The 25,779-nt window shown below is 42.5% G+C and overlaps 1 protein-coding gene across 1 annotated transcript; it reads right to left on the bottom strand.

Annotated features, from left to right (window-relative positions):
• Positions 1–41: 41 nt before the first annotated feature.
• Positions 42–23,812, bottom strand: LOC132832556 (calcium homeostasis modulator protein 5-like). Its single transcript, XM_060850647.1, has 4 exons — positions 23,272–23,812; positions 19,208–19,486; positions 844–901; positions 42–154 (listed from the first exon to the last, which is right to left on the bottom strand). The coding sequence occupies exons 1-4, from the start codon at positions 23,722–23,724 to the stop codon at positions 42–44; spliced, it is 903 nt and encodes a 300-aa protein (XP_060706630.1). The 5' UTR covers positions 23,725–23,812.
• Between the last annotated feature and the right edge of the window lie 1,967 nt (positions 23,813–25,779).

Genomic DNA, 25,779 nt, shown 5'->3' with positions numbered 1-25,779 from the left:
CGTCAGACCAGAGACTCACTCATTGGGTCAGCATTGGGGAACTAACTTTGGTTTTCACGAGACAGACGTGGACGTCGCTGGTTGGACCAGCGTTTATTGCCCGTCCCTTCATCGCCCCTTGAGAAAGGACCCAACCGCATTTTGCATCTCAGAGCTGCAAGAGTTAACGGTCAATTTACAAAAGCTTGCATTGTTCTATTCCCTCTTTGGTCACACTTACCACTCACAATCGTCCCTCCAGGAATGACAGTCTATCGCTCTGTTGGCAATTTCAGGAAAATAACAGGAACAGCGGAAATTCCATCCCCCACCCTCCCATCCAGGTCCCATCAGGTCATCCATGTTCATTTGATGCTTGGGAGGTATTGCGCTTTGGTGGCATCAATTTGACCCCTCACCTTTACTCATTCTGTTTGATATTTGTTCTGGGGATTATGGGCGTTTGATTGGCTCAACTGACTACAATGTTGAGCAGGCAAAACTCAATAGGTGATTTTAATCCTCCACCCATCTGGTCTTGTGGTTGACTTCCACCTGTTCCTTTCAAGGTTAATTGAACGAGCCATGTGTAAGCAACCTTGGAGTAGGCTAAAGGCCTCTACACTGAGGGAGGGAGAGGCCGAGATAGAGAGGGCAAGAAAGCTATTGGTTTTTGTCTATCCTGAGTTGCCCCAGACAAATTAATGGTGAACATTTATCCCGCAATTTTTGCTGCAACTACGGGTAAAGGTAACCCAAAGTCCTACGAGGGTGAGAGTTTCAATATATTGTTGTTTTAAGATGGAGTCATGATGATTTTACCCAAGTCAGGATGATTTAATTTGATAAGTTTATAAACCTTACATGAGCTGGTTGCAGTATGTCCCTTGCAAATGTACTTGCAAACTGTAATGAAATGGTGCTATCACATAATCAGAGACAATGAGAGCCAGAGAATGGCATTCAGCATCAAGATTTGCTGAGTGCTTCAGTGAGCAACGTTGTCTGCTCCACTTTGCAGAATGCGCAACATGGCACTTCTACAAGTCCCGAGCATGTAAAAGGTCCGAAATATTTCCTTCCCTTTTTTGTGTGGTTTATTAATCTATTGTGAGTTGTAGAACCTTGCTATATGAAATCCTCTTGAGGTCTGAGTGATTTAGCCGAGTGTGCTTACAACGTAAGCAGCATGGACTTACAAGTGGTTTGGCTTCACACTTAAGCTACCGTTACAGTGTAAGTATAGCCATTGGTTCATCGTGGGTTTCAACCAAACTGCTGAGAGAAAAAAAAACTTCCGGATTTCATTCGTGGGACGTACCAGTTGCAGGGCAAACATTGCGCCTAACTATTTCGGGTTTGCTCAATTCAGGAAATAATGTCTTTTGGTCTGGCGCATCAAGTGCCTATGTCTAGTACATTTCTAATGCCTTTTTCTCTGTCCTATTTCGTGCATGCATCCTTTGTATCACAAAAAAAACTACACAATTTTTAAGCATCGAAAGAATGTTATTGAAGTTTGTATAGCATGCTTGTACCACTTAAACATTGAAGCTCAACTATCTTTCTGTTGAATCTACAGTGAGACCCTTTGAAATCGAACAGCTATCATACGAACAAAGCAAAAAACTGAACGCAGCGCTGTAGTTGTTGTCAAATTAAGGCTTTCCACGGCTAGCATTTGAAAGATAAGTAATATATGCGAGAATGCAGAAGATGTTGGCAGGTTCTAAATGAGTAACTATTTGCAAGAAAGCGAATAGCAACACAGACATTCTAGTTGAAGAGGAACGTGAAATGTTAGCTATAATATAATGCATTGACCAAGAATTGACCTAAACTCCGCCCACACAACTAATGTGGCTACAGCTGCAGGTCAGAGGCTGGGGATTCTATGCTGAGTAACTCATCTCTCAACTCATCCAAACCTTGAAATGCACATGTCTAATGGAATACTCTTAAAATTGGGCCATGCTACCATTCCAGTCAAAGAGACCACAGCTTATGTCTAGTAGTAGATGTGAAAAGCTTGGTCTTGTGTTTGGCACAAGCCATAACTGTGACCGTATTTATTTTTTGCTTTCTGTACTTGATGCCACACCCTTTAGGCCTATATTTCTGCTGTTTAGAAGAATGAGAGATCATCTCATTTCGACATACAAGGGCATTTGGCAAAAACAATTGCCTCTTGGTTAGTAAATGTAAAATCTGGGAATGAGCCTTGGGATAATGGTCTGGTCTACTGGACAAAATTACATTCATTTATATAAATAATTGCACATCTTTGGAATTCTAAATCCCGTGGATGCTTAATGCTTGAAAAGGCTTTAGACTAGGATGGACTCATTTTAGGACACTCAAAAAATCAAGGGTATGGGGAGCATGCAGGGACATGGAAACCAAAAGAACTTTGGATGCTGTACGTCAGAAACAAAACCAGAAGTTGGTGAAAAAGCTCAGCAGGTCTGGCAGTGAAATCAAAATTAACCGGACCCGAAATGTTAACTTTGCTTTTTCTTCACAGATGCTACCAACTCTGATGAGCTTTTCCAGCAACTTCTGTTTTTGTATGCAGCAAAGTGGAGTTGTTGTCCAAGATATTACTCACAAACTGAACAATCTTGACAGACCACAGGATCCACTGTGTTCCTGTCTCTTGTGTCATTAAAGAATACATTTCGAACTGAAAAATATTTAACAGGCCTTGGCTGCAGTTTGAGCACAGGAGAAAACAACGATGGTAATAGAACTAAAGGCCAGAAACTTCATAGTAAGTTCGAGTTTAGAAACGCATTCTATTTCAAAGCAGTGTGCATCATATTTCAATAGATTACAAAGTTCCCAGTGTATTTCTAGTTTTCAGGAAACCCACAGTTGCAATTAACCTAAACAATATCAAGTACATGCGTGACAGTGCACTCTCCCTAGCCTTAGCAAGCTGTCTGTTTCAGAGTAGAGCCAAAAACAGCTGGTAAAAGCTTCACTCTTCCAGTGCCTACTTCCTTCTTCAAGCCCTGATCAACATATATTCCAAAATCCCTGAAGTGGATGCAATAGATCTCACTGCACCATTTCCTATATTCAAATGGATTATCTCTCTCCCACATGCAAAATCACCATTGTTTCCACAACAGGCCATGTTAAATTAAACAGATTAGCTGCTTAATATCTGGTTGATGTTCCTGGAAATCTTGTATTCTCTAAATAGCAACCATACTTCCTGGAATGGCACAGTGATATCAGTTAGGTAAAAACAATGACTGCAGATGCTGGAAACCAGATTCTGGATTAGTGGTGCTGGAAGAGCACAGCGGTTCAGGCAGCATCCGAGGAACAGTAAAATCAATGTTGCGGGCAAAAGTACTTCATCAGGAATACCAGTTGCCCCAACCCTAATTGCCCTGGAGAAAGTGGTGGTTTTCTGCAATCTTGAACCAATTCAGTCTTTATTGTGCAAAGGAGACCTCAATGCCAGAAGGAAGGGACTTCCAAAAATTTGACCCAGTGACAGTGGAGGAATAGCCACCTAGCTCCAAGTCAGGATGGTTTGATTCAAACAAATATTATGCATTGAGAAAGCAGGACCTCACCAAAGCCAGTGTTGTGATTTTGACAGGGTCATTGTAACCACCATGCTACTTCTATCATTATTAATGGACGTCAGAAACAGAACATATAAAATAACACTAACCCATATTTGTGAATGGAATCCTATAACAGCAGGTAAATGTAATTCGTTAATGATTTTTGAGGGATCCTTGGACCATGAAACTAAGTCAGCCAGACAAAAGTTATGATGGACCAGACAATAGTGATGAAATTGAAGATTTGTAAAGGTACTTTTGGAAAATATTTTCTCTGCTTTCATACTGAAGTCCAATGGCTGGAGCTGGAGTGGTTTTGATTTTAGACTGAAGGCAGTTTGTGTTTTGAAAAGATTCCCATTGATGTGTAGATTCCCTATACCTGTGAATAGGTTACTGAAGGTTGAATGCAATAATAAGCATGCACTACGGAGAAGAGAACTTCCAGCGGTGGAGAAGAACATTTCAGCCAGCATTTGCCCACTCCTCCCATTCTTTTTTTCTTCTCTTTGTGTTCTTTATTACTTCTTCCCTCCTGGCCTCCACCAACTCCCGGCCTCCAGCAACTCCCGGCTTCAGTACAGACAGATGAGGGGTCTTCTCGGCCTGTTGTAGCTGCCTGCTGGTAGACAAGCAAGAGGCTGGAAGAACACAGCAAGCCAGGCAACATCAGGAGGTGTAGAAGTCAATGTATCAGGTGTCACCCATCTTCCCCACTTCCAGTTGCTGCCCAGCTGGATGTGTTCTTCCAGCCTCCTGCCTGTCTACTTTTGGATTCCAGCATCTTTTTTTGTCTCTAATCATTGCAGTTTCCTGGCATGGCGTAATGGACTCCTGGCTAGGCTTGGCAGCTGTCTGGCAGTATCTGGCTTTCTCTTGGCCTGGCATGACCTCAGTGTGGTCTCCTGGCCTTGAGGTAATTCCAAAGCTGTGTTCCAACTTCATGAAACTCAAAGGTGCAATCAGGGGCCAAAGTCTAATGTGGACTCGAGGCTGGTCTGTGTTGGAAGTTGTTCTGAACTTTTTTTTTATTTCTACAATGCTGGACTTGTAATATCTCTATTTTCTAAGGTCTTATAACTGGTAATAATGATTAAACAAAAAGACAGTAAGTGCGTTCAGCATGTGGTAAGTTTAAAATCACACGACACCAGGTTATAGTCCAACAGGTTTATTTGGAAGTACAAGCTCCTTATAAACCAGTTGGACTATAACCTGGTGTTCTTTGACTTTTAACTTTGTCCACACAGTGCAACACCAACACCTCCACATCATCATGGAGTAGATGGAAGATGGATATATATTTCTGAAGGAAGTCAAATTTGAGGAATCTTCTTCATGAGTCTTTGCAGTTAATAAGTTGAAACATAGTGAGAGTGAAATAAAAAGTCTATGTACGTCATTGATATTGTTCCATACATTCATTTTCAAAATGGCAGACAGTGAAGATCATGTCAATGGCGTTGGTGGGTGGGAACAGTCCAAACTGTGATCCTGGATTGAGAATTTTAGACACTGAGGGGGGACAATCCTTGCAATGGCATCTTCTGTGGAAAATATCAAGTAGATTCCTCCACAGTTATGGCAATCAGACCTGTCTTCCTTGGTGATTTTAACCACAATCACAGCATACCTGACACCCCATAATTATGAATACAATGATTTGTAGGATAAAGATTCAGATTAATATCTTAGGCTTAAGTGTTTCATTTTTCTTTGTTTAATGATATGATGGAGTATTCAACATTCCCCACATTCTTCTGAGCTAAACCTGTTTGGGCACAGTTTCACCGACATGCAACTATGACGGCTTAGCTGTTTTGGATGCCAGGCAACTCATGCAGCAGAACAATGATCTGGAGGCATGAGTTCAAATCCAACTAGAGCAGCCGCAGAATTTAAAATCAATAATTAAACTGATTAAAACTGCCCAGCTTTTGTTTTTAAAAATGAAGCATCTGATGCAATAATTTGCAACAAAGAAGAAAACCTGTCATTCCCCTTCCTGACCTGTTTTTGATTCTAGGTTGCAGCAATGTGGTTGGCTATTAATTTCTTTCTCTAGTTGACTAGAGAATGGAGGAGTCCAAGGACCTGCATGTCCTTGGTGGAGTGGGAGGGGGAGTTGAAGTGTTGAGCCACGGGGTGGTTGGGTTGGTTGGTCCGGGTGTCCCAGAGATGTTCGCTGAAACATTCCGCAAGTAGGTGGCCTGTCCCCCCAATATAGAGGAGGCCACATCGGGTGCAGTGGATGCAGTAAATGATGTGTGTGGAGGTGCAGGTGAATTTGTGGCGGATATGGAAGGATCCCTTTGGGGGTGGATATGGAAGGATCCATTGGGATCAACCTCCATATACATCACATCATCCGTCGTCCCTCACCTACCACCCCACCAACCTCCATATACATCACATCATCCATTGTTATTTCCGCCACCTCCAAACAGACCCCACCACCAGGGATATATTTCCCTCCCCTCCCCTATTAGCGTTCCGAAAAGACCACTCCCTCTGTAACTCCCTTGTCAGGTCCACACCCCTCACCAACCCAACCTTCACTCCCGGCACCTTCCCCTGCAACCGCAAGAAATGCAAAACTTGCGCCCAAACCTCCCCCCTTACTTCCCCCCAAGGCCCCAAGGGATCCTTCCATATCCGCCACAAATTCACCTGCACCTCCACACACATCATTTACTGCATCCGCTGCAGCCGGTGTGGCTTCTATATTGAGGAGACAGGCCACCGACTTGTGGAACATTTCAGAGAACACCTCTGGGACATCTGGACCAACCAACCCAACCACCCCGTGGCTCAACACTTCAACTCCCCCTCCCACTCCACCAAGGACATGCAGGTCCTTGGACTCCTCCATCGCCAGACCATAGCATCATGACGGCTGGAGGAAGAGCACCTCATCTTCCGCCTAGGAACCCTCCAACCACAAGGGATGAACTCAGATTTCTCAGTTTCCTCATCTCCCCTCCCCCCATCTTGTCTCAGTCCCAACCCTCGAACTCAGCACCACCTTCCTAACCTGCAATCTTCTTCCTGACCTCTCCACTTCCACCCCCACTCTGGCCTATCACCCTCACCTTAACCTCCTTCTACCTATCACATTTCCAACGCCCTTACCCCAAGTCCCTCCTCCCTCCCTTTTATCTTAGCCTGCTTGGCACACTCTCCTCATTCCTGAAGAAGGGCTCATGCCCGAAACATCAATTCTCCTGCTCCTTGGATGCTGCCTGACCTGCTGCACCTTTCCAGCAACACATTTTGAGCCTGATGGGAAAGTCATTATGTCTCAACTGAGGAGGAATGTCCCAGCGGTCTGACCCTGAGTGCTGCCAGAGACAAGGTACATGCTCAGACCCAGGCAGACGACATTCCCTGTTGCAATGATAGGTACAGTAGCATCAAGTAGCTTTGCCAGAAACTCTCAGCAAATTGGATTGAATGAAGAAGACCTTCTTCTTTCTCAGGAGACTTAGGAAATTCAGCATGTCCATAAGAACCCTTATCAACTTTTACAAATCACCATAGAAAACATTTGATCAGGTGTGTAACATGGCATGGCAAGTGCTCTACTCAGGACCATAAGAAACTACAGTTGGTTGTGTGCACAGTCCAGGCCATCAGAGAAGCCAGCTTTCCATCCATGGACTCCATTGATACTTCATATTGCCACAAAAAGGCTGCCAATATCATCAAAGACTCCTCCCATCCTGGTAATGCACTCCCACTACCTCTTCCATTAGGCAGAAGATACCAACGCTTGAACTCACACACCATAGATTCAAGAACAACATCTTCCTGGCTATTATTAGTCTCTCTCTAACTGCAAATAATGTTGATCTTGCTCTGTGCACCCTCCCGTGCAGTTGTAACCTTGTGTGCCTTGATCTTTCTAAACACTCTATTGTCTGTAAGTCCTCGTTTGCTATGATCTGCCTGTACTGCTTGCAAAATTAAGCTTTTCACTGTACTTAGATGCATGTGACTACAATAAACCAGATCAAAAATCAAAGTTCCAAATAAAATGGTGCCTGGCTGCCTCCATGGGTAAAGTGCTATTGCCTTGAAGGTCCAAGCCCACAGCACTCACTGTCTGCTGGATGTACACACGTACCTGCCTTCGGACCCTTTAACCATTGGTGCTCATCGTCAGTGACAAGACAAGAGAGGAATGAGGATCTTTCTGTCATTCTAGCTGCCCCTCCATTCAGGGGACTGGATGCTTCCCATTCTCTCAGTGAGGATGATGCTAACACAGGCACTCAAGAAGGTTCTTCTCTTGACACTCTGGAGGTAAGTGCCTCGTGACCTCCGACTGCCTGGGATCCCCAAAGCCTGCAGCAATACAAGCTGAGGAAGGTGAGCCTGCATCTAGGCAGTAGACTGTCAGCAACCCAAAGGTGTTTGCAGAAAACTACGCAAACACTTCCAAGTCAACAAGACCATCCACCGAGCAGGGTCTCTCCACCCTAGCTGCAGATATTGGACCTTCATTTATACTGAGTGATATGAAGAAGAAGGAAGTGTACTGAGAGCACATGGGTAATTTCATCTATATAAATGACATAACATTTTTGTAAATATATTTTAAGTTGCACTGTTTCAATGTCTGCAGTGGTATAATTTTCACCTAAGGTCTTGTCAACACACACTCATGTGAGAGATCAGCAGCTTCCTCCAACATGCCCAGGACAAAACTGGTAATAATAGCCAAGTAGTGCTCATCTCTCACAAGCTACTGATTCTTGGACTGCAGACAGTCTAACATTCCACGCCTACAGATAACTTACTGGTGGGAGTGCCAATTCATTGATGATTCCACACATCTCTATAGGGAAAACTCTGCATAACATTTCAAGGGAGCACTCTGATATTCACGCTGCGATATGTACAATGGGCAACTTATCTATCCACTATCCCTCATAGACAAGTAATTGGTAACAGAAGATATGCAAGGTGGTACCTCACATAATGTTTGTCCTGTCGGAGAGAATGTTCATGCATTTCCAGACTACCTCATAGTCTACATGTACTGTTAAATATGAACGATAATGGCATGGCCAAAAGAAAGTCCCTCGGGATTCCTGTCAATCTGGAATCTATTGTGAGTGATCTCACGACAGATCAGTCAGATGTCATATCCTCATGAATGTCTTTGGAGTTACTTAATGATGTTAGTGCACTGTCTCAATGTTGCTATTTCAGAAAAGATCATGAACGCCAGTTTATGTGCAGATACATCAAGGAGGGTCACCTGAAGCTATCATGCATACAATCACATCAAGAATAAAGCATTTATTCAGCAACACACATATTCAAGAATTACAAAAATAACAAGGAAGAATACAATTTGCACTAAGCAATGGCTGCTTTCCAGATAAGCGGCAGATTTTGAAACGATTATGTGAAATCTAAAGCCTATTCATTCAGCCTGAAAGCAAGTATCAATGTCTCTGGCCTCTTGGGCTCTGTGACACATTGTTCTGTCATGCTGTTTTGGACAACCCGCCTGGTGAATGGCCTGATTTTAAAGCTCATCTTCCTCCTCAGATGATTGCTCTCAATCCCCTATTTCATCCACATCCATGTATCCCTCCCAATGTAATAGACAGACTTCCTGTGAAGCTCCTCCCAGAGCTTCCAGTCCCCTCCATTCACTACCAGGTCCCAGTCTTCTATCTGTAATTGCCCCTTATTTTACAGAGACCATTGCTCAATGATCCAAATACAATGACATCTACTCCATAATTGAGTTAACTGTCTTCCCTCAAGCTCCAAACACTGCTGCCATTAAGCCCTTAACCATTATTGATCAAACCTCCCCACAATCGATCATGACACTGGCCCCAGTCTCCTGACACACACCCCAACAAATTCTGCAATAGTATATAATCATGATTTGGGTTAAATTATCAATATTTGTGCAGATTAGTTATTCAAAAGCTATATTTTCTATAATAGAATAGATGTTTGATTGAAGGAAATGCTCTCGATAAATGACGCCAGTACGCATTTACTACAAAGAAAATAATCCAGTGGATGTTGAAACTCTGATGCAAACGTGGAAAGTATTCGACATACTCAGCTGAGTCAGCTAGACCTGTGAAAAGAAAAGTGGCATTTATAATTCAAGTGATGACATTTCAAAACAAAATACTGACGGTAAACTAATTTTTCAGCTCTTGGAGGATAAGCAGTGAAGACAATGTCAACACAATATTAAAATGCATAAACATTATCAGAATTTCTGACTCAACCATCCTTCCAAGCAGTGTGCTCCACTCTCTGAGTGAAAACAACTTCCTTAATTCTTCGCTTGGCCTTCTGCATCTTGCCATAAGTCAATGCCCTTGATGCACCTACTAACGGAATAAGATGACTTTGTATTCATAGAGTCATAGAGATGTACAGCACCGAACCAGACCCTTCAGTCCAACTCGTTCATGCCGACCAGATATCCCAACCTAATCTAGTCCAATCTGCCACCACCCAGACCAAATCTCTCAAAGCCATTCCTATTCATATACACATCCAGATGCTTTTTAAATGTTGCAATTGCACCAGACTCCATCACTTCCTCTGGCAGCTCATTCCATACATGTACCACATTCTGTGTGAAAAAGTTGACCCTTAGGTCTCTTTTATATCTTTCCCCACTCACCCTAAACCTTTGCGCTCTTGTTCTGGACTCCCCCATACCTGGGAAAATATTTTGTCTATTTACCATATCCATACCCCTCATGATTTTATAAAGCTCTATAAGGTCACCCCTCAGCATTTGACGCTCCAGGGAAAACAGCCCCAGCCTATTCAACCTCTCCCTATAGCTCATATCCTCCATCCTTGTAAATCTTTTCTGAACCCTTTCAAGTTTCACAATATTGTTCCAATAAGAAGGGGACCAGAATTGCACGCAATATTCCAAAAGTGGCCTAACCAATGTCCTGTCCAGCTTAACTCCTGTACTCAATACTCTGATTAATAAAAGAAAGCATATGAAACGCCTTCTTCACTATCCTAGCTACCTGAGACTCTACTTTCAAGGAACTATGAATCTGTACTCCAAGATCTCTTTGTTCAGCAACACTGCTTTGGACATTATCATTAAATGTATGAGTCCTGCTAAGGTTTGCTCTCCCAAAATTCAGCACCTCACATTTATCTAAATTAAACTCCATCTGCCACTTCTTAGCCCATTGACCCATCTTCATTGTCCACTACACCTCCAATTTTGGTGTCATCTGCAAACTTACTAACTCTACCTCTTACATTTACATCCAAATCATTTATATAAATGATGAAGAGTAGTGGATCTAGCACCGATCCTTGTGGCACTCCACTAGCCCCTTGCTGAGATATTTGTTTTAACAATAGTCACAGGTGAGGTGACAGAAGACTGGAGGTTGGCTAACTATTTAAGAAAGGTGGTAAGGACAGGTAAGCCTGACATCAGTGATGAGCAAGGTGTTAGAGGAAACCCTGAGGGACAGGATGTGCATGTATTTGGAAAGGCAAGGACTGATTAGGGGATAGTCAACATGGCTTTGTGCATGGGAAATCATGTCTCCTGAACTTGATTGAGTTTTTTGAAGAAGTAGCAAAGAGGATTGATGAGGGCAAAGCAGTGGATGTGATCTATTTGGACTTCAGTAAGGCGTTTGACAAGGTTCCCTAAGAGTGACTGGTTAGCAAGGTTAGATCTCATGGAATACAGGGAGAACTAGCCATTTGGTTACAGAACTGGCTCAAAGGTAGAAGACAGAGGGTGGTAGTGAAGGATTGTTTCACCCTATCAATGCCACTCATTATTTCAATATGCCGCTATCAGGTCCCCTCTCAACCTTCACTGCTCTGTGAAAAATAAACCCAACTTATCCAATCTTTCCTTGTAACTCAAGTCCTACTTTCCTTTTTGGCCTCAATACCTGCACTGAAAGCAACTTTACTGGAATAGTGCAGATTTAAAGATGCACTTTGTAGAAGCAAATATATGATAAAATGATATAGCAGAGTTCAATCATTTGCCTGAATGTCCACACCTGTACTTTTTCTGGAGTTGTCCGAATAACCCCAAACTTTTGTCATGCCTCTTGGTTAACTTCCTTTAAGTAACTGTCCAATTTCCATTTAGGAAGTTCCAATTAAATCTTCTTCCACCAGCCTTTCAAGTTTTGCATTCCAGCTCACAAGTATAAGTTATATAAAAGAAGACTTTCCTCAAGTTGTTTCTCTTTCTTTTGTCAATAAATGCAAATGTATTTTCTCTGATTACTGACAGAAACACTACTGTCACTCCTGTCAATAATACTTATGATTTTGAATATTGCATTAATTCTTCCCTTTACTTTCCCTACTGCAAGAACAATCCCACCTTCTCAACTCCTTCTATGCAACTGAATGCATTTATACCTGGTTTCATTCCAGGAAATATCTCCTGCACCTACTTCAAGGTTCTTGACAACGTTAATAAACAAGGATCACTATAATTGAACATACAACTCCAATCGAGGTTTTCCCAGTGTTTATAAGAAGTTTTCATAGCCTCAGTAGGTTTGTATTATATTATATTAGCAATATATCGATGGGCAGCTTGGTGGCTCAGTGGTCAGCACTGCTGCCTCACAATACTGAAATGCTGGTTTGATTCCAGCCTTGGCTGACTCTCTGTGTGAGTTTGTATGTTCTGTGCGTGTGTTCTGCTGGGAGCTCTGGTTTCATTCCACAGTTTAAAGATGTGCAAGTTAGATGGACCGGCCATGCTAAATTGCCTATAGTGTTCAGGCTAATTTAGGTTAGGTGTGCTAGCCATAGGGAAATGCAGGGTTATAGGGTGGGAGTGGTGGATCTGAACTGGATGCTCCTTGGACTGTCTCCACACTGCAGGAATTCCATGGCTCACAAGTTGATTGCTGAAAGAAGACAGATTTAGTCAATGTTCTGAATTTGACAAAAATTACACACAGTATTGCAGGTGATCTAACTAATAACACCTACAATTGCAATGGAATTTATTTTGGTGTTCCAAACTTCTTGCAGTTGGAGTTAATATATCAACCATTACTGGTATCCACAAGTATCACAACTTTAACTGATCAACTCTCTTCTCAAAACATTCTTTGTTCACTAATAAAAAAACACCCAAAAGAACCACAGATGCCGTAAATCACAAACATAAACAAAAATTGTTGGAAAAACTCAGCATTTCTGGCAGCATCTGTTGAGAGAAAGCAGAGTTAGTGTTTCTGAAGAAGTGACCCATCTCAAGAACTGATTGTAGATATTAAATGGTTAGTATATATGCTGAAGATGGGAGGGCAGGCGTGGGCTGAGGGGGTGGAGGATGAGTGAACAATAGATGGCGATGAAGCTTGGAGAGAGAACAACGGTTGAGAAGCCTGGGAGAATGAATAGCTGCTAATGGGCACTATTAGTTGCTGACAATGGGGCTAGTTATGGCAGCAGCCCGATTGATAACAGCAGGTTGGGTTAAAAGGCATGGGGAAGAAGGTGCTCAGACACTTAAGTTATTTAACTCAACATTGAACTCTGTAGGGTCCCCACATGGAAATTGAGATGCTTTTTAGAGTTGTAATCAGACCTGAAATGTTAACTCAGCTTTCTCTCTTTAGATCTTGCCAGACCTGTTGATATTTTCCAGCAATTTCTGTTTTTGTTTAATGTTTACTCGTTGATAATTTTTATTCTGAACCAAGATTGCACCACATTAGTGGTGTTAAATTTTCCATAATGTTGCATTTTTTAGTGGCAGAACTAATGGCTTAGGTGTCAACTATGAAATTGTGCCTTCCTATTTTGAAAATACAGAAGGGGAACATTTATCGTTGGATTTTAGGTTGTGATACAATTCAGCTCTATGCGAGTTAATGAAATTATAAATTCAAATAAAATTTTCAACAAACCAGGGCACTCACCTTAGTTTTGACTAAGATTGCCATTCCCCATTGTCAACCTCAACATCCTGTTGTCTCTTGTAAATTATCATCAATTTCAAGGCATAAACTCTGTTGGAAGAACAAATCAAAAGCTTTAATGTTCTCGTCTACATAATCTAAGATTCTTCACAAATTAAATATTTTGTGAAGTTGGCAGCTTAGTTTTTGAAAGTATTGCAACCTTGCTCCAACCTGCAACACAGAGCCAATTTCGGGGTGGAAGATGACAATGTCTGCCTTTCACATTGTATGTGGATAAGTAGGTGGCTGGAAAAATACAGCAAGCCAGGCAGCAGCAGGAGGTGGAGGAGTCAACGTTTTGGGTGTAACCCTTTTTCAGGAAGTGTTTGTGATTTCCAGCTTCAGGAAGGGTTACACCCAAAACATTGATTTCTCCACCTCCTGATGCTGGCTGGGTTGCTATGTTCTTCCAACCTCCTGCTGGTCTACTTTGGATGGCAGCATCTGCAGCTTTTTTGCCTCTCTCACATCATATGTGACTGAGTTTAGCCTCAAGCTAATTTCAAGCAAATGGAAATGAATGAAGAAATAGTCTCTGTTGATTGAAGTCATCCATATAGCAAAAGGAGATGGTTATGATTGTTGGAGGCCACTCCTCTCAGCTGACCTCACTGTAGTTGTTGTTTAAATTAGAAATTTTTATCAACCTGTTCATAACTGTTCTGAAACTGTTATCAAAACTGATAGCTTTTTGTGCAGATGGGACCTCATGTCAACTTGCTTAAAAATGTTATTCAACACCTCCAGACCAGGTGGGTTTTGAACCTGGATCCCCGGCTCAATTATCATTGCACACAACAGCCTGCTCACTGTACGTACGTCTCAGGTGAGTGCCCTAGGCCAGACTATGCTCAGATGTTACATCAATTAACTTCTTTCTCCCACAATGTTAGAGCCAGGGATGTTTAACTTGGGGATAGTCCAGTTTAATGGGATAAGATAGCAATTGGGCTGAAGGGAAATATTGCAAAAATAGGTGAGAATGAGTCAAATAAGAATCTCAAGTTAAGGGACAAAGTTCCAATTTTCTCCTTAAATATCAGGCATCATTGAATTGCAACTTCAGAACATCATCTCTGCAGACTCAATGGACACTATCTCCCTTAACCTTTCATTCATGCAAGCTGCAAACCAGCAGCCTCACTACAGCAACATGCCTGCTCTTGGTCCAACTCTGACATCACTTCAGTCCTTCAGGATTTCACTTTGGAGGTCAGGAACACCTACAACTTGCCCGCTTCTGTCACTTCACACACAACATCACACATATTACATGAACATAAGCATGCATCTCATGACTTTCACCTTCATTTCTTAGTGCTCACTCACTTCACTCCTGTTTGGAGGCTGCCAGCTTCTGTGGTTTGCATTGCTTTTTAGTGCAGTTGGAAAAGCAGGGCAGTTTGTCACATTGGAGAGCACGGAACAGTTAAGGAGACGGACATGTCACTGCACAGCATCATGCCAACTCAATGTCATATATACAGCAAGTATTAGCAGCTTAGATAGCACTCAAATGGCAAGTGCTTCAAGCAAATGACTATATTTGCAAGTGAAAGGGATGCAGCCCTTAGCGGTGTTAAGGAGTTAGTGGGCACTTCCCATCTAGTTTTACTACTACCGGATTGGTAGAATATGCTTTAGATTGAGGGAATACATGTGACAATTTTATGGTTGGCTTTGATAAATTATGTTTCACAGTTATGAGGAAGATACATTTATCGTGATCAATGACGTGGCCAGATTGCTTGTGGCTAGTGTTTCTTAAATAGATCATTGGCAAATCCTTGAACATTATGAACAGCATAGTTTAATAGCAGATGTGTGACATCGATTACATGGATGCCTATTAAATGTAACTCCCCTTGAAGGGCCTCACAGCAGCCAGAAATGTCACCTGCCTTCTCAGACAACCCAAAACAAATTGACTCCACCCACTGAGAGAGTGCCGGCAGCCATTTCTCATCATTATGGTGCAACTGAGAATCGATGATAAATGAAACACATTCCGGACCGCTCTCCTGAGAGCTGTCCCTATTCAAACGGCAAAAGGAGGAGAGGAAATAAATACAATAACTATCAATCATAAAAACGTGCTAGGGAACTTAATGGGGCTAAAACCGGAAAGTCCCCTGATGAGATACATCCAAGATAATGAAGAAAGTAGTCAAGAATGTGGTGCTGGAAAAGCACAGCAGGCCAGGCAGCATCCGAGGAGCAGGAGAACCAACTTCATCAGGAAGAGCTTATGCTCAAAACATTATTTCTCCTGCTCCTCAGATGCTGCCTGGCCTGCTGTGCTTTTCCAGCATCACACTCTCAACTCTGATCTCCAACAGCTGTAGTCCTCACTTGCTTCTAATAATGAAGTAGCCTTAGACATGGTGGATGGATTCTTCCAAGGATCCTGACATTCTGCAACAGGTCAGAGATTAGAAAAAAGTCAATGTAACTCCTGTATTTATAAAGGGCGGGGGGTGGTCAGTAGCTCAGTTAGCTTAATGTCAGTTACGGGGAAAAATTACAGAGTCTTTGCAGAGTCATAGGGTATTTTATAAAGGATACAATAACAAAGTATTTAGAAATGCAGAAAACTTTCAATTAGGGTTAGCTTGGCTTTGTGAAAGGAAACCATACTTGACAAATGTAGTATAATTCTTTGGGGAGCTAGCAGGCAGGATTGACAAAGGGGAAACAGTGGGTGTGATAACTTTAGAATTTCAGAAGTTGTTTCGCCAGATGCCACACATTATGCTACTTGATAAGGAAAGAGTTCAAATGTATTAGCATTGGTTAATTGAGTGAGAACAGAAGACTGGGATAAGAGGGGTGGGTTTGCGTTTTTAGGATGATAGCCTACACAAGTGGTGTGTTACTGGGATAAGAGCTAGGCCATAATGATTTACAATATATATTGATGACTGTGGTGAGGCAAGTGAATGTACTACAGACAAGTTTGTAGATGACTCAAAAATAGCAGGGGAGGCACACAGTGAGGGAAACACAAAGAGTTTGCCTAGGGAAAAAGACAGGTCAATTGAATGGGCAAAAAGTTGGCAGGTGGAATTTAATGTGGAAACACGTGAGGTCATGAATTATGGCAGAAGTACCACAGAGCTGGACATGATTAAATTGAAAAAGACTGTAAAGCATTATTGAACACAAGGATTTGGAAGTTCTCATCCAAGGATTATAAAAAACTAGCATCAAAACTTAGCAGCTAACAGGGAAAGTAAATGGAATGTTCAAATTTATTTCAAAGGAAATGGAGAAAAAACATGGGCCGTTTTGCTGAATCCACATAAGGTGTTAGTCAGACTGTAAATGGGCTAGTCCAAACAGTTTTAGGCTCCTTATCTAAGCAAAAATATACTTGCATTGGAGGCAGTCCAGAGAAGGTTCACTTGGCTGATGCTGGATATGAAGGGACTGATTGTGAGGGAAGATTGAGTGGATTGGCTCTCTACTTGTTAGAATTTAGAAGATTGAGAGGCACCCTTACTGAAATATAAAAGTTCCGAAGCGACTTGAAGGTGCAGAAAGGTTGTTGTCCTCGTTGGAGAATCTCGGACCAGAAGGGATAATCTCAAAATCAGGAGTCACCCAGTGAGAGACTCGGGTGTTATGCAGAAAATACAAGAAGTTGGAGTTGAGGATTATCAAAACTGCCATGATTTCATTGAGTGGCAGAGCAGGCTCAATGGACTGAATGTTCTAGTTCTGCTTTGATGTCTTATAGAATTAAGAGTCCAAGTGTCATTTTAAGAATCCACCACCATCTTCAATTTCTGTTTTGTATAGCTATCTCCATCAACACCATCAATGTTTAGGCTGCAAATGTTCCATCAAAACCTTTTATTTAACTAACAATATTCCTACTTTGTCACTTTCATCCCTGTCCCATCACCTGGACATACCCACTATTATAGCCCACTGCCCTACCACTGAGGCCAGAGCAGAGGGGATGTGCAAAACCACATACAACTCCACAGTACCGTTTGCTACTCCAATGTATCAGATCCCAACTTTGCATTTAGAGTTACCCGAGTCACAATCACTATTCCCTTTCAGCATGGCTGTAATCACCTCAATGTCATTATTCACCTTCCCTAACCTTGAGTGGCGAATTCCCCAGGACTGACCGTATGCCTCCAACTGATGTATCAGGACAGATATAACTGATTACAGCTTATTTCCCTGACTGATGTCTCTGCATCTTCACAACTGACTTCCCTGTAATCCCTGGACCGTTTGTACCTGCAAGACTGGCCATAATCTAATCCCCAGACTACAAATACACTGATCCCTGAACCCTGATCGAATCAAGAACACAATTTACTGGGGCTAACCACCAGAATGAGATTGGACGGTGCTCCTGACTGATTGTGGCATTGTTACATATTACATAGGACTACTCCTCTTAGACCTTGAACCATAATCATTTGGTTAAAGCATATGCAAGTGTTTGCCCTGCACATTACTAGTGCATTATGTCAGTGTTGCATTGATGTAACAAGTACTATAGAGCAAATTTTATTAGTCCAGTGCTGGCAAACATTAACAAGCTGGCTGTCTTCTTGTCTGTATTTAAAGTTAAGGCAAGAAGAAAGGCTGCCAATATCCAGGAAACATTAAGTCAATAAGTACTAAGAAAGCAAGATAATGTACTTGAGGGCCATTCTGCTCAGATGGCAGATGCAAAATGGTTTAGCAGAAGCATTGCAATGCAAGGTATCAGTGAGTCCCAGAGTTCAGTCATGAGTTGCTGAAGTGTATTCTAAGTTAGCCAGATATTGCCTGTGATGCTGCTGCAAGACAAATTACCTGCCAATGTCACTCCAATTTCTATAAACAAAGTGTAAAGGCAATCACCGCCAATGGAATGTGACATCAGGGACTGAGAAATGATGGACAACAGGAAGGTCTAGCAAGAAACACCAATCAGCTTCAACGACCAGGTAACTGCTCTAACTTTCAAATTGGGATTGCCACTAGCTAGTCTCTCTTTGGTACCTGAGAGAATTGCAAACTACACAGACTGGAGGTAGATTAGAGAGTAATGGATACAGGGTCATCACTGCTTACCAGTGAGAATCAGAACTTACTGTTAAAACAGGTGTGATCTGACTTCTTATCTTGACATCAAAAATCAAATATTTTCATTTTGTCTGTATTTCCCCAATATCTCACCAATTTACAAGAATGGCATAAACTCACGTGATCGCATTTCATGGTTTTGAGAAAGCAGCAGATCACCACTTGTCAGTTTTGCTCTGCACCTATTATTGGTGTGTATGTCTGGACTGGCCTATTTAGAGTCATAGAGTTGTACAGCATGGAAACAGCCCCTTTGATGGACTGTTATTCAATAGCTGATGTTTCTGCTTGAGTCTTTTCACTCATGCCAGAAGCACAGGTGAAATATTCCACTTTTGCAGCTCATGATCTTCTGACGATTATAATTAACATTTGGAAAAATTAAAGAATAGCAATAATTTTTGCTTACTCACTGCCAGGAAGTGCTGGGGGTACAAGCTAGAAAATATTTCAAAACACTCCTGCTCGTTGATTTAAACTGCATTCAACATATTTATTCTATGTTTACTGTACGTCATGATCATTTCACAAGTTAGTAAATTAACATTGCATTGCATTTACCTCTTCATCATTTGTATCATCTCGAAGTAGATGCTCCTCTGATGCAGAAACAAGCAAAGAACGTAATTTATTTTGCATTTTATTAAACAGCCTCTTCGCCTTTTCATCTGCTGTTCTTTCCACTGCCTCCATTATCAATTCTTCTTGTTGTTCTTTACACATGGTATCACATTGGTACTTGTAATAATAATTCTCAGTGTTACAGCAAAGGCAGTAACTAAGACAGTGGGTGATAAGCAGGACGACGAGGAATACGAAAATGCAAATACTGCCAACATACTGTTCAGGCATGGGTGGAAAAGAAAAGATGTTTCAACAACATCCATTCACCAGAACTATTCCATTGCTTTCACATTCATTATGCCCTTTTCTGTCAACTTATTTGCCTAAGAGTATATGGCTAAAAGGTTTCAAATACACTTTCAAGACTACTTTTCCTGCAATGAAGGATTCTATCGAAACATCTGGATCACCAAGTCTCTCTTTAAATTCCAAGCAAATAGTTTTGCTTTCACTGTATTTGTCCTATCATGTAGTGCTGTCTCTGCACATACCAACCTGTCTGACTGTCCCCTATCTGATAGTACTGGGTATTCACCAAATTCTTCTCAACTCTTTTTGTTTTGTCTCTCATTTTATCAATTTATCTTCTATGTTGTTCCCAGAGATCAAACCTTCTTGATAAATTTCAATTTTCACCCCTTGCAAGAGGCCAAGTTTCAAAAGAAGTAACAATTTATACAGCGCTGGATCAGAGTACTGATGGCTGACAATGTTGAGTGGGATTATTGCAAGGGAGAATGCACCAGGGGCCAATTAACTTCCAGAATGTTATTAAAATTGAAAACAGCCAAGTGAAAACTGATTGGTTAAGGTATTGTCATGGAGAACGCATCAAGGAATGGCTACTCCCTTCAAATTTTTGTTCACTTGAAAATGGTGCAATGGGACAACATGCTCTTTCTGTTGGAAAAGGACAAGGTCCTGCATGTAAATATATGTAACTACTCACTTGGGTAAGTGAGCCACATTGTGATTCTGCAAAACCAAAATGAAACTCTGCCTCCCATATGAATGAGGGCTGTGGGAGATGCCTTCCAGTGCTAGTATGATGTCAGCAATGAGAGCTGTATCTCCTAATGATGTATGAGTCTTGCTAGACAGCCCAGGTGGCACGGTGGTACAGTGGTTAGCCCTACTGCTTCACAGTGCTAGACACCCAGGTTCAATACCTGTCTCAGGTGACTGTCTGTGTGGAGTTTGTACATTCTCCCCATGTCTGTGTGGGTTTCCTCCTACAATCCAGGGTAGAATGTAGTGTGCAATTTTCTTTTGACAACCGAAAAATAGGTGGGAAGGTAAGACATGACGAGGTCATACAGAGACTACAGGTGAATATAGGATGAGTATAGGACAGTGCACAAAAACTTGGTTTATGAAATTACTTTGGTAGGAAGAATCAAAAGACCAGTGATTACAGAGAGAGTTCCTTTAAAAAATGCAATGCAAAAGGATCGGGTTTACTTGTGCACAAAACACAAAAGATTAGCAAAGAGGCCCAAACGGAAATGTTAGGGAGAAAGGGGAATGGCATTTAAAATTAGGAAACTCTTGTTACACAGTCCACTCCTTCAACAATGATGCTCTGTAGCAGCAGTGTGTACTACCTACAAGATACACTGCATAAATTCACTAAAGTTCCTCAGTCAGCACCTTCCAAACCCACGGCCACGTCCATCTAGAAGAACAAAAGCAGCAGTTACATGGGAACACCACTACCTTCAAGTTCCCATCCAAGCCACTCACCACCCTGACTTGGAAATATATATCACTGGGTCAAAATGCTGGAATTCCCTCCTTCAGGGCATTACAGGTCAATCCACAACAGGTGGACTGCAGTGGTACAAGAGGGAAACTCACCACCACCTTCTCAAGGGGGCAACTAGGGATGGGCAATAAATGGTGGCCTCAGCCAGCAGTGCCCACATCCCACAGGTGAGTAAGCAAAAACTATACAGGGTGTTGGTGAGGTCACACCCATTGTTTTAACCACCTATTTTATAAAGTACATTGGCCCTGGAAGTAGTTCAAAAGAGATTTGCAAAGTTGATTCCTAGTGGTGTTGACTTATTATAAATGGTTAAACAGGTCCATTGGAATTTGGAAGAAATGTTGGGCAATCTTACTGAAATACACAAGATTCTTAGGGGCTGAAAATGTGTTGCTGGAAAAGCGCAGCAGGTCAGGCAGCATCCAAGGAACAGGAAATTCGACGTTTCAGGCATAAGCCCTTCATCAGGAAAGCCCTTCCTGATGAAGGACTTATGCTCGAAACGTTGAATTTCCTGTTCCTTGGATGCTGCCTGACCTGCTGCGCTTTTCCAGCAACACATTTTCAGCTCTGAACTCCCGCATCTGCAGACCTCACTTTTTCCTCGAAGATTCTGAGGGGGCCCGACAAGGTAAATGTTGAAATGTTTTCACTAATTGGGGAGTCACGAATTTGAGGATATAGTTGCAGATTAAGCAGACATTCATTCAAATCTGCGACAGAAGGAAAATCCTGCTAGAGTGCAATGATCATCTAGAATTGTTTACCCAGAAAGGTGTGGAGGTGAGATCACTGCACAATGTTAAAAGAAGAACTAGGCGAAAGTCACGATGGCAGATGCTGGAGATGGGAATTGAGATTGTGGTACTGGAAAAGCACAGCAGGTCAGACAACAGCCAAGGAGCAGGAAAATCGGCACTTAGGGCATTTCATCAGGAATGAGGCTGAGAGCTTTCAGTGTGGAGAGATAAATGGGAGGGGGGTGGAGCTGGGATAAAGGCAGCTTGTGAGTGCAATAGGTGGATGGAGGTAGAGGTAATGATGATAGGTCAGAGCCTTGGACGGAGGTGAGGGGGAAGTTGAGCACAGGTTTTGCAATTCCTGTGGTGGCAGCAGAAGGTACTGGGAGGGGAGGCTGGGTTGTTGGGGGGGGGAGGCGTGGATCTCACAAGGCAGTCACAGAGGGAATGGTCTTTACAGAAAGTAGAGAGTGATGGGGAGGGAAATATATCTCTAAGACATCTCTGAGACACCCGCATCAACCAACCCCACTGCCACGTGGCTGAGCACTTCAACTTCCCCTCCCACTCTACCAAAACATACAGGTCCTGGGTCTCCTCCATCACCACTCCCTTACCACCCAACACCTGGTGGAAGAATGCCTCATCCTCCGCCTCTGGACGCTCCAACCCCAGCACATCAACGTGGACTTCACCAGTTCCGTCATTTCCCCTCTCCCCACTTTACCCCAGTACCAAACTTCCAGCTCAGCAATGCCCTCATGACCTGTCCTACTTGTCCATCTTCCTTCCCACCTATCTGCTCCACCCTCTCCTGCAACCTATCACCATTACCCCCCATCTCCATCCACCTATTGGACTCTCAGCTACCTTCCCCCAGCCCCATCTCCCTCCCAGTTATCCCTTCCACGCCCAGGTTGCAGCCTCATTTCTAATAAAGGACTTTTGTCCGAAACATCGATTTTCCTGCTCCTGGGATGCTTCCTGGCCTGCTGTGCTTTTCCAGCACCATGCTGTCGATATTAAAAGAGGAGCTGGGCAGAGTTTTGAAAGATGGGCAATTTGAAGAGTACAGAACTGGCACAAAGCAGGAGTTGAGGTCTGGGTAGATCAGCCTTGACCTTTTTGAATGGTGGGGAGGACGAGAGGGGTTGAATGGCCTACCCCTACTCTATGTTCTTATGTACCTTCCTTGGATTGCAATTCCAGCTTTGTAATGAAGCGTTCTTCCTCAAATCCTCCCCACAATTAACGGGGAAGTTTTTTAGACATCTGATGTCTTTCAGGATACCTCTGTGTCTCCCTACACCAGGATTACAATAGAGTGATCACAATCTTCCCTGGCGGGTCAGCAGTGTTGGAACTGCTTTCAGTTCCTCGTCCACCCAAATCGCCAACTGCAAAATGAGTCAAGATGTTTTGCTCGAAATGGAAGTTACCGTTGTATATTTTCCACTAAATTACTCTTTACAACATCTAAAGGCATTTCTCACCCGCGAATGGTCACATTCCTGGTGCAGCGGCTGCTGGCAGCTGAAATGGGCGCATGTCTGACCCGACACTGTTCCATTTTCCATGATCACGGAACAGGCGTAGTAATCACCGTCCAAAAGCAACACGAAGATCCATATCATTGACGGGAGAAAAAGTTGAAAGACCAATTTGCTGTAAATTAGAATAAATTTCCAACATGTCCTGCAATCTTCATTACAATGCCATTGATGTGAACCAAGTTGCAGCAATAATCTAATCAACAACAATATCGCTGAAGGTACACAGAAAAATAGCCAGGCAAAGTTGAAGTTTTGTTCATGCCCAGTACATGGACACGGGATATGTTTGTCCAGGAGAATTTGCAATCCGTAAAGGATTAGAACCAGCATAGTGTTCCCGATGATTGTGGCTTTGCTATTTTTCAATAATGTTTGTAATATTTCAGGATCCATCGCACCAGTAAATTGGCAATTCACTGGAGCACTCACAGTTACAAAGTTTGAAGTAGCTGCAATAAGTCATGGGTACGTTTAAGTTGTGTTAAGCCCCGCCCAGGTAGATACTGAGGTTGTTCCATCAGGTTGTCTTTGACTATATTTGTCAACTCATCAAAAACACGAAGCAGAAGCGCGAATCTTAGTGGTCTTGCAAATTGGCACAGCCCATCTGTTTACTAAAATGAAACAAAGAACACGGAATGCTGTATATGGAAATCAAATAAAACAGACATTTCTGGAGAAACTCAGCAGATCTGTGGAAAGAAAACCGAGTTAACATTTTGAGTGCAGTGGACTTTTTATAGAACTCAAGAGTCTTGAGTTCAAAGCATTCAGCCTATGCAAGAGTCTCTGATCCTCACTTCCTCTGTCATTCGTTGAGGGTTTTTTTTACAGAACAAAAGATTGATAGACTGAGTCTTTCCCCTTCAAATATGAAGTCTGAGGGGTGACCCAGTACAAATCTTTAAAATGATGACATGTTTAAATCGAGCATCTCCTGTTGTAGGGAAGGTAACAGGTGATTATTCTGAGATTGTTAGAGTGGAAGTCAAGTATAATACACTTCAATGCCATACGAATCTGCTTATATTCCTAACTGCAGCCTCAACCCTAACTACCAGCCGCCAACCTTGACTCTTCCTCAAGCTAAAAACAATGACTGCAGATGCTGGAAACCAGATTCTGGATTAGTGGTGCTGGAAGAGCACAGCAGTTCAGGCAGCATCCAACGAGCAGTGAAATCGACGTTTCGGGCAAAAGCCCTTCATCAGGAATAAAAGCAGTGAGGCTGAAGCGTGGAGAGATAAGTTAGAGGAGGGTGGGGGTGGGGAGAAAGTAGCATAGAGTACACTGGGGATGGGGAGAAACTTTTGACTCTTCCTCCTCAGCTTCAGCCCCACCTGAACATCCCTCTCTTCACATCCTCAGTAGCACAGTCTTCAGTCAATTCGATTAATTTCATGTGGTTGAAAAAAGACAGCTGAGTGCTCTCATGCTGGAAAGGCTAAAGGCCCAGGCAGCATTCTGGCAATAGTACGAAAGTTATGTGCTACAGACTGGGTGGACCTTATAAAAACTGAGAAATAAATTACAGTTCAAAGGCTGGGAATTCTGCAATAAGCAACAGATGTTTCTTCCTGCCAGCACGTGTCCATTAATGTCAAGACACAAGTCCCTAACACCATAAGGTATAGGTCCAGAATTAGGCCATTCAACCCAACATTTGATTGTCATTGATATGTTTCTCAATCCTGTTCTCCTGCTTTCTCCATGTCATTTTTGATTCCCTAACCAATCAAAAACCTACTTATCTCTGTCTTAAATATACTCAATGACTTGGCCTCCATAGATTTCTGTGGCAATGAGTTCCATGGATTACCTTCTAGCAGAAGAAATTCCTCCTCATCTCAGTTCAAATGGTTGTCCCTTCACTCCGAGCCTGTACTTTCAGCTCCTAGTTTCTCCCACTGGTGCAAGCATTTTCTCTATGTCCACTCTGTTCAGGGTTCTCAGTATTCTATAGGTTTCAATCAGAGCCCCACCTCTCACTCTTCTAAATGCCATAAAGTACAGACCAGGGTCATCAATCACTTCTCATATGACAAACTCTTTATCCCAGGATCATTCTTATAAATGTTCTCGGGTCCCCTCCAAGGTCAGCACATCCTTCCTTTGAAAAAGGATATAAAACTGCTCACAATATTCCAAATATGGCCTGACCAGAGCCTTATACAGCTTTAGCAGTACATCTCTGCTCCTGTGTTCTACCCCTTTTGAAATGAATGCGAACATTGCATTTGCTTTCCCAACTGCCAACTGAATCTGTATGTTAACCTGAATCCTAAGCTAGGTTCTCCAAGTCCATTTGTGTTTCAGATTACCAAAGCCTTTCCCTACTTAGAAAACAGTTTATGCCTCTATTCTTTCGACAGAGTGCACAACCTCACACTTTCCCACATTGTATTCCATCAACTATCTCTTTGCCACTCTCTTAGCCTGTCCAAGTTG

Source organism: Hemiscyllium ocellatum, chromosome 35 (genome assembly GCF_020745735.1).
Source record: "Hemiscyllium ocellatum isolate sHemOce1 chromosome 35, sHemOce1.pat.X.cur, whole genome shotgun sequence".
NCBI lineage: Eukaryota > Metazoa > Chordata > Chondrichthyes > Orectolobiformes > Hemiscylliidae > Hemiscyllium > Hemiscyllium ocellatum.
Note: the sequence above shows the minus strand (reverse complement) of the source record. Positions and strands in the feature narration are given on the sequence as shown.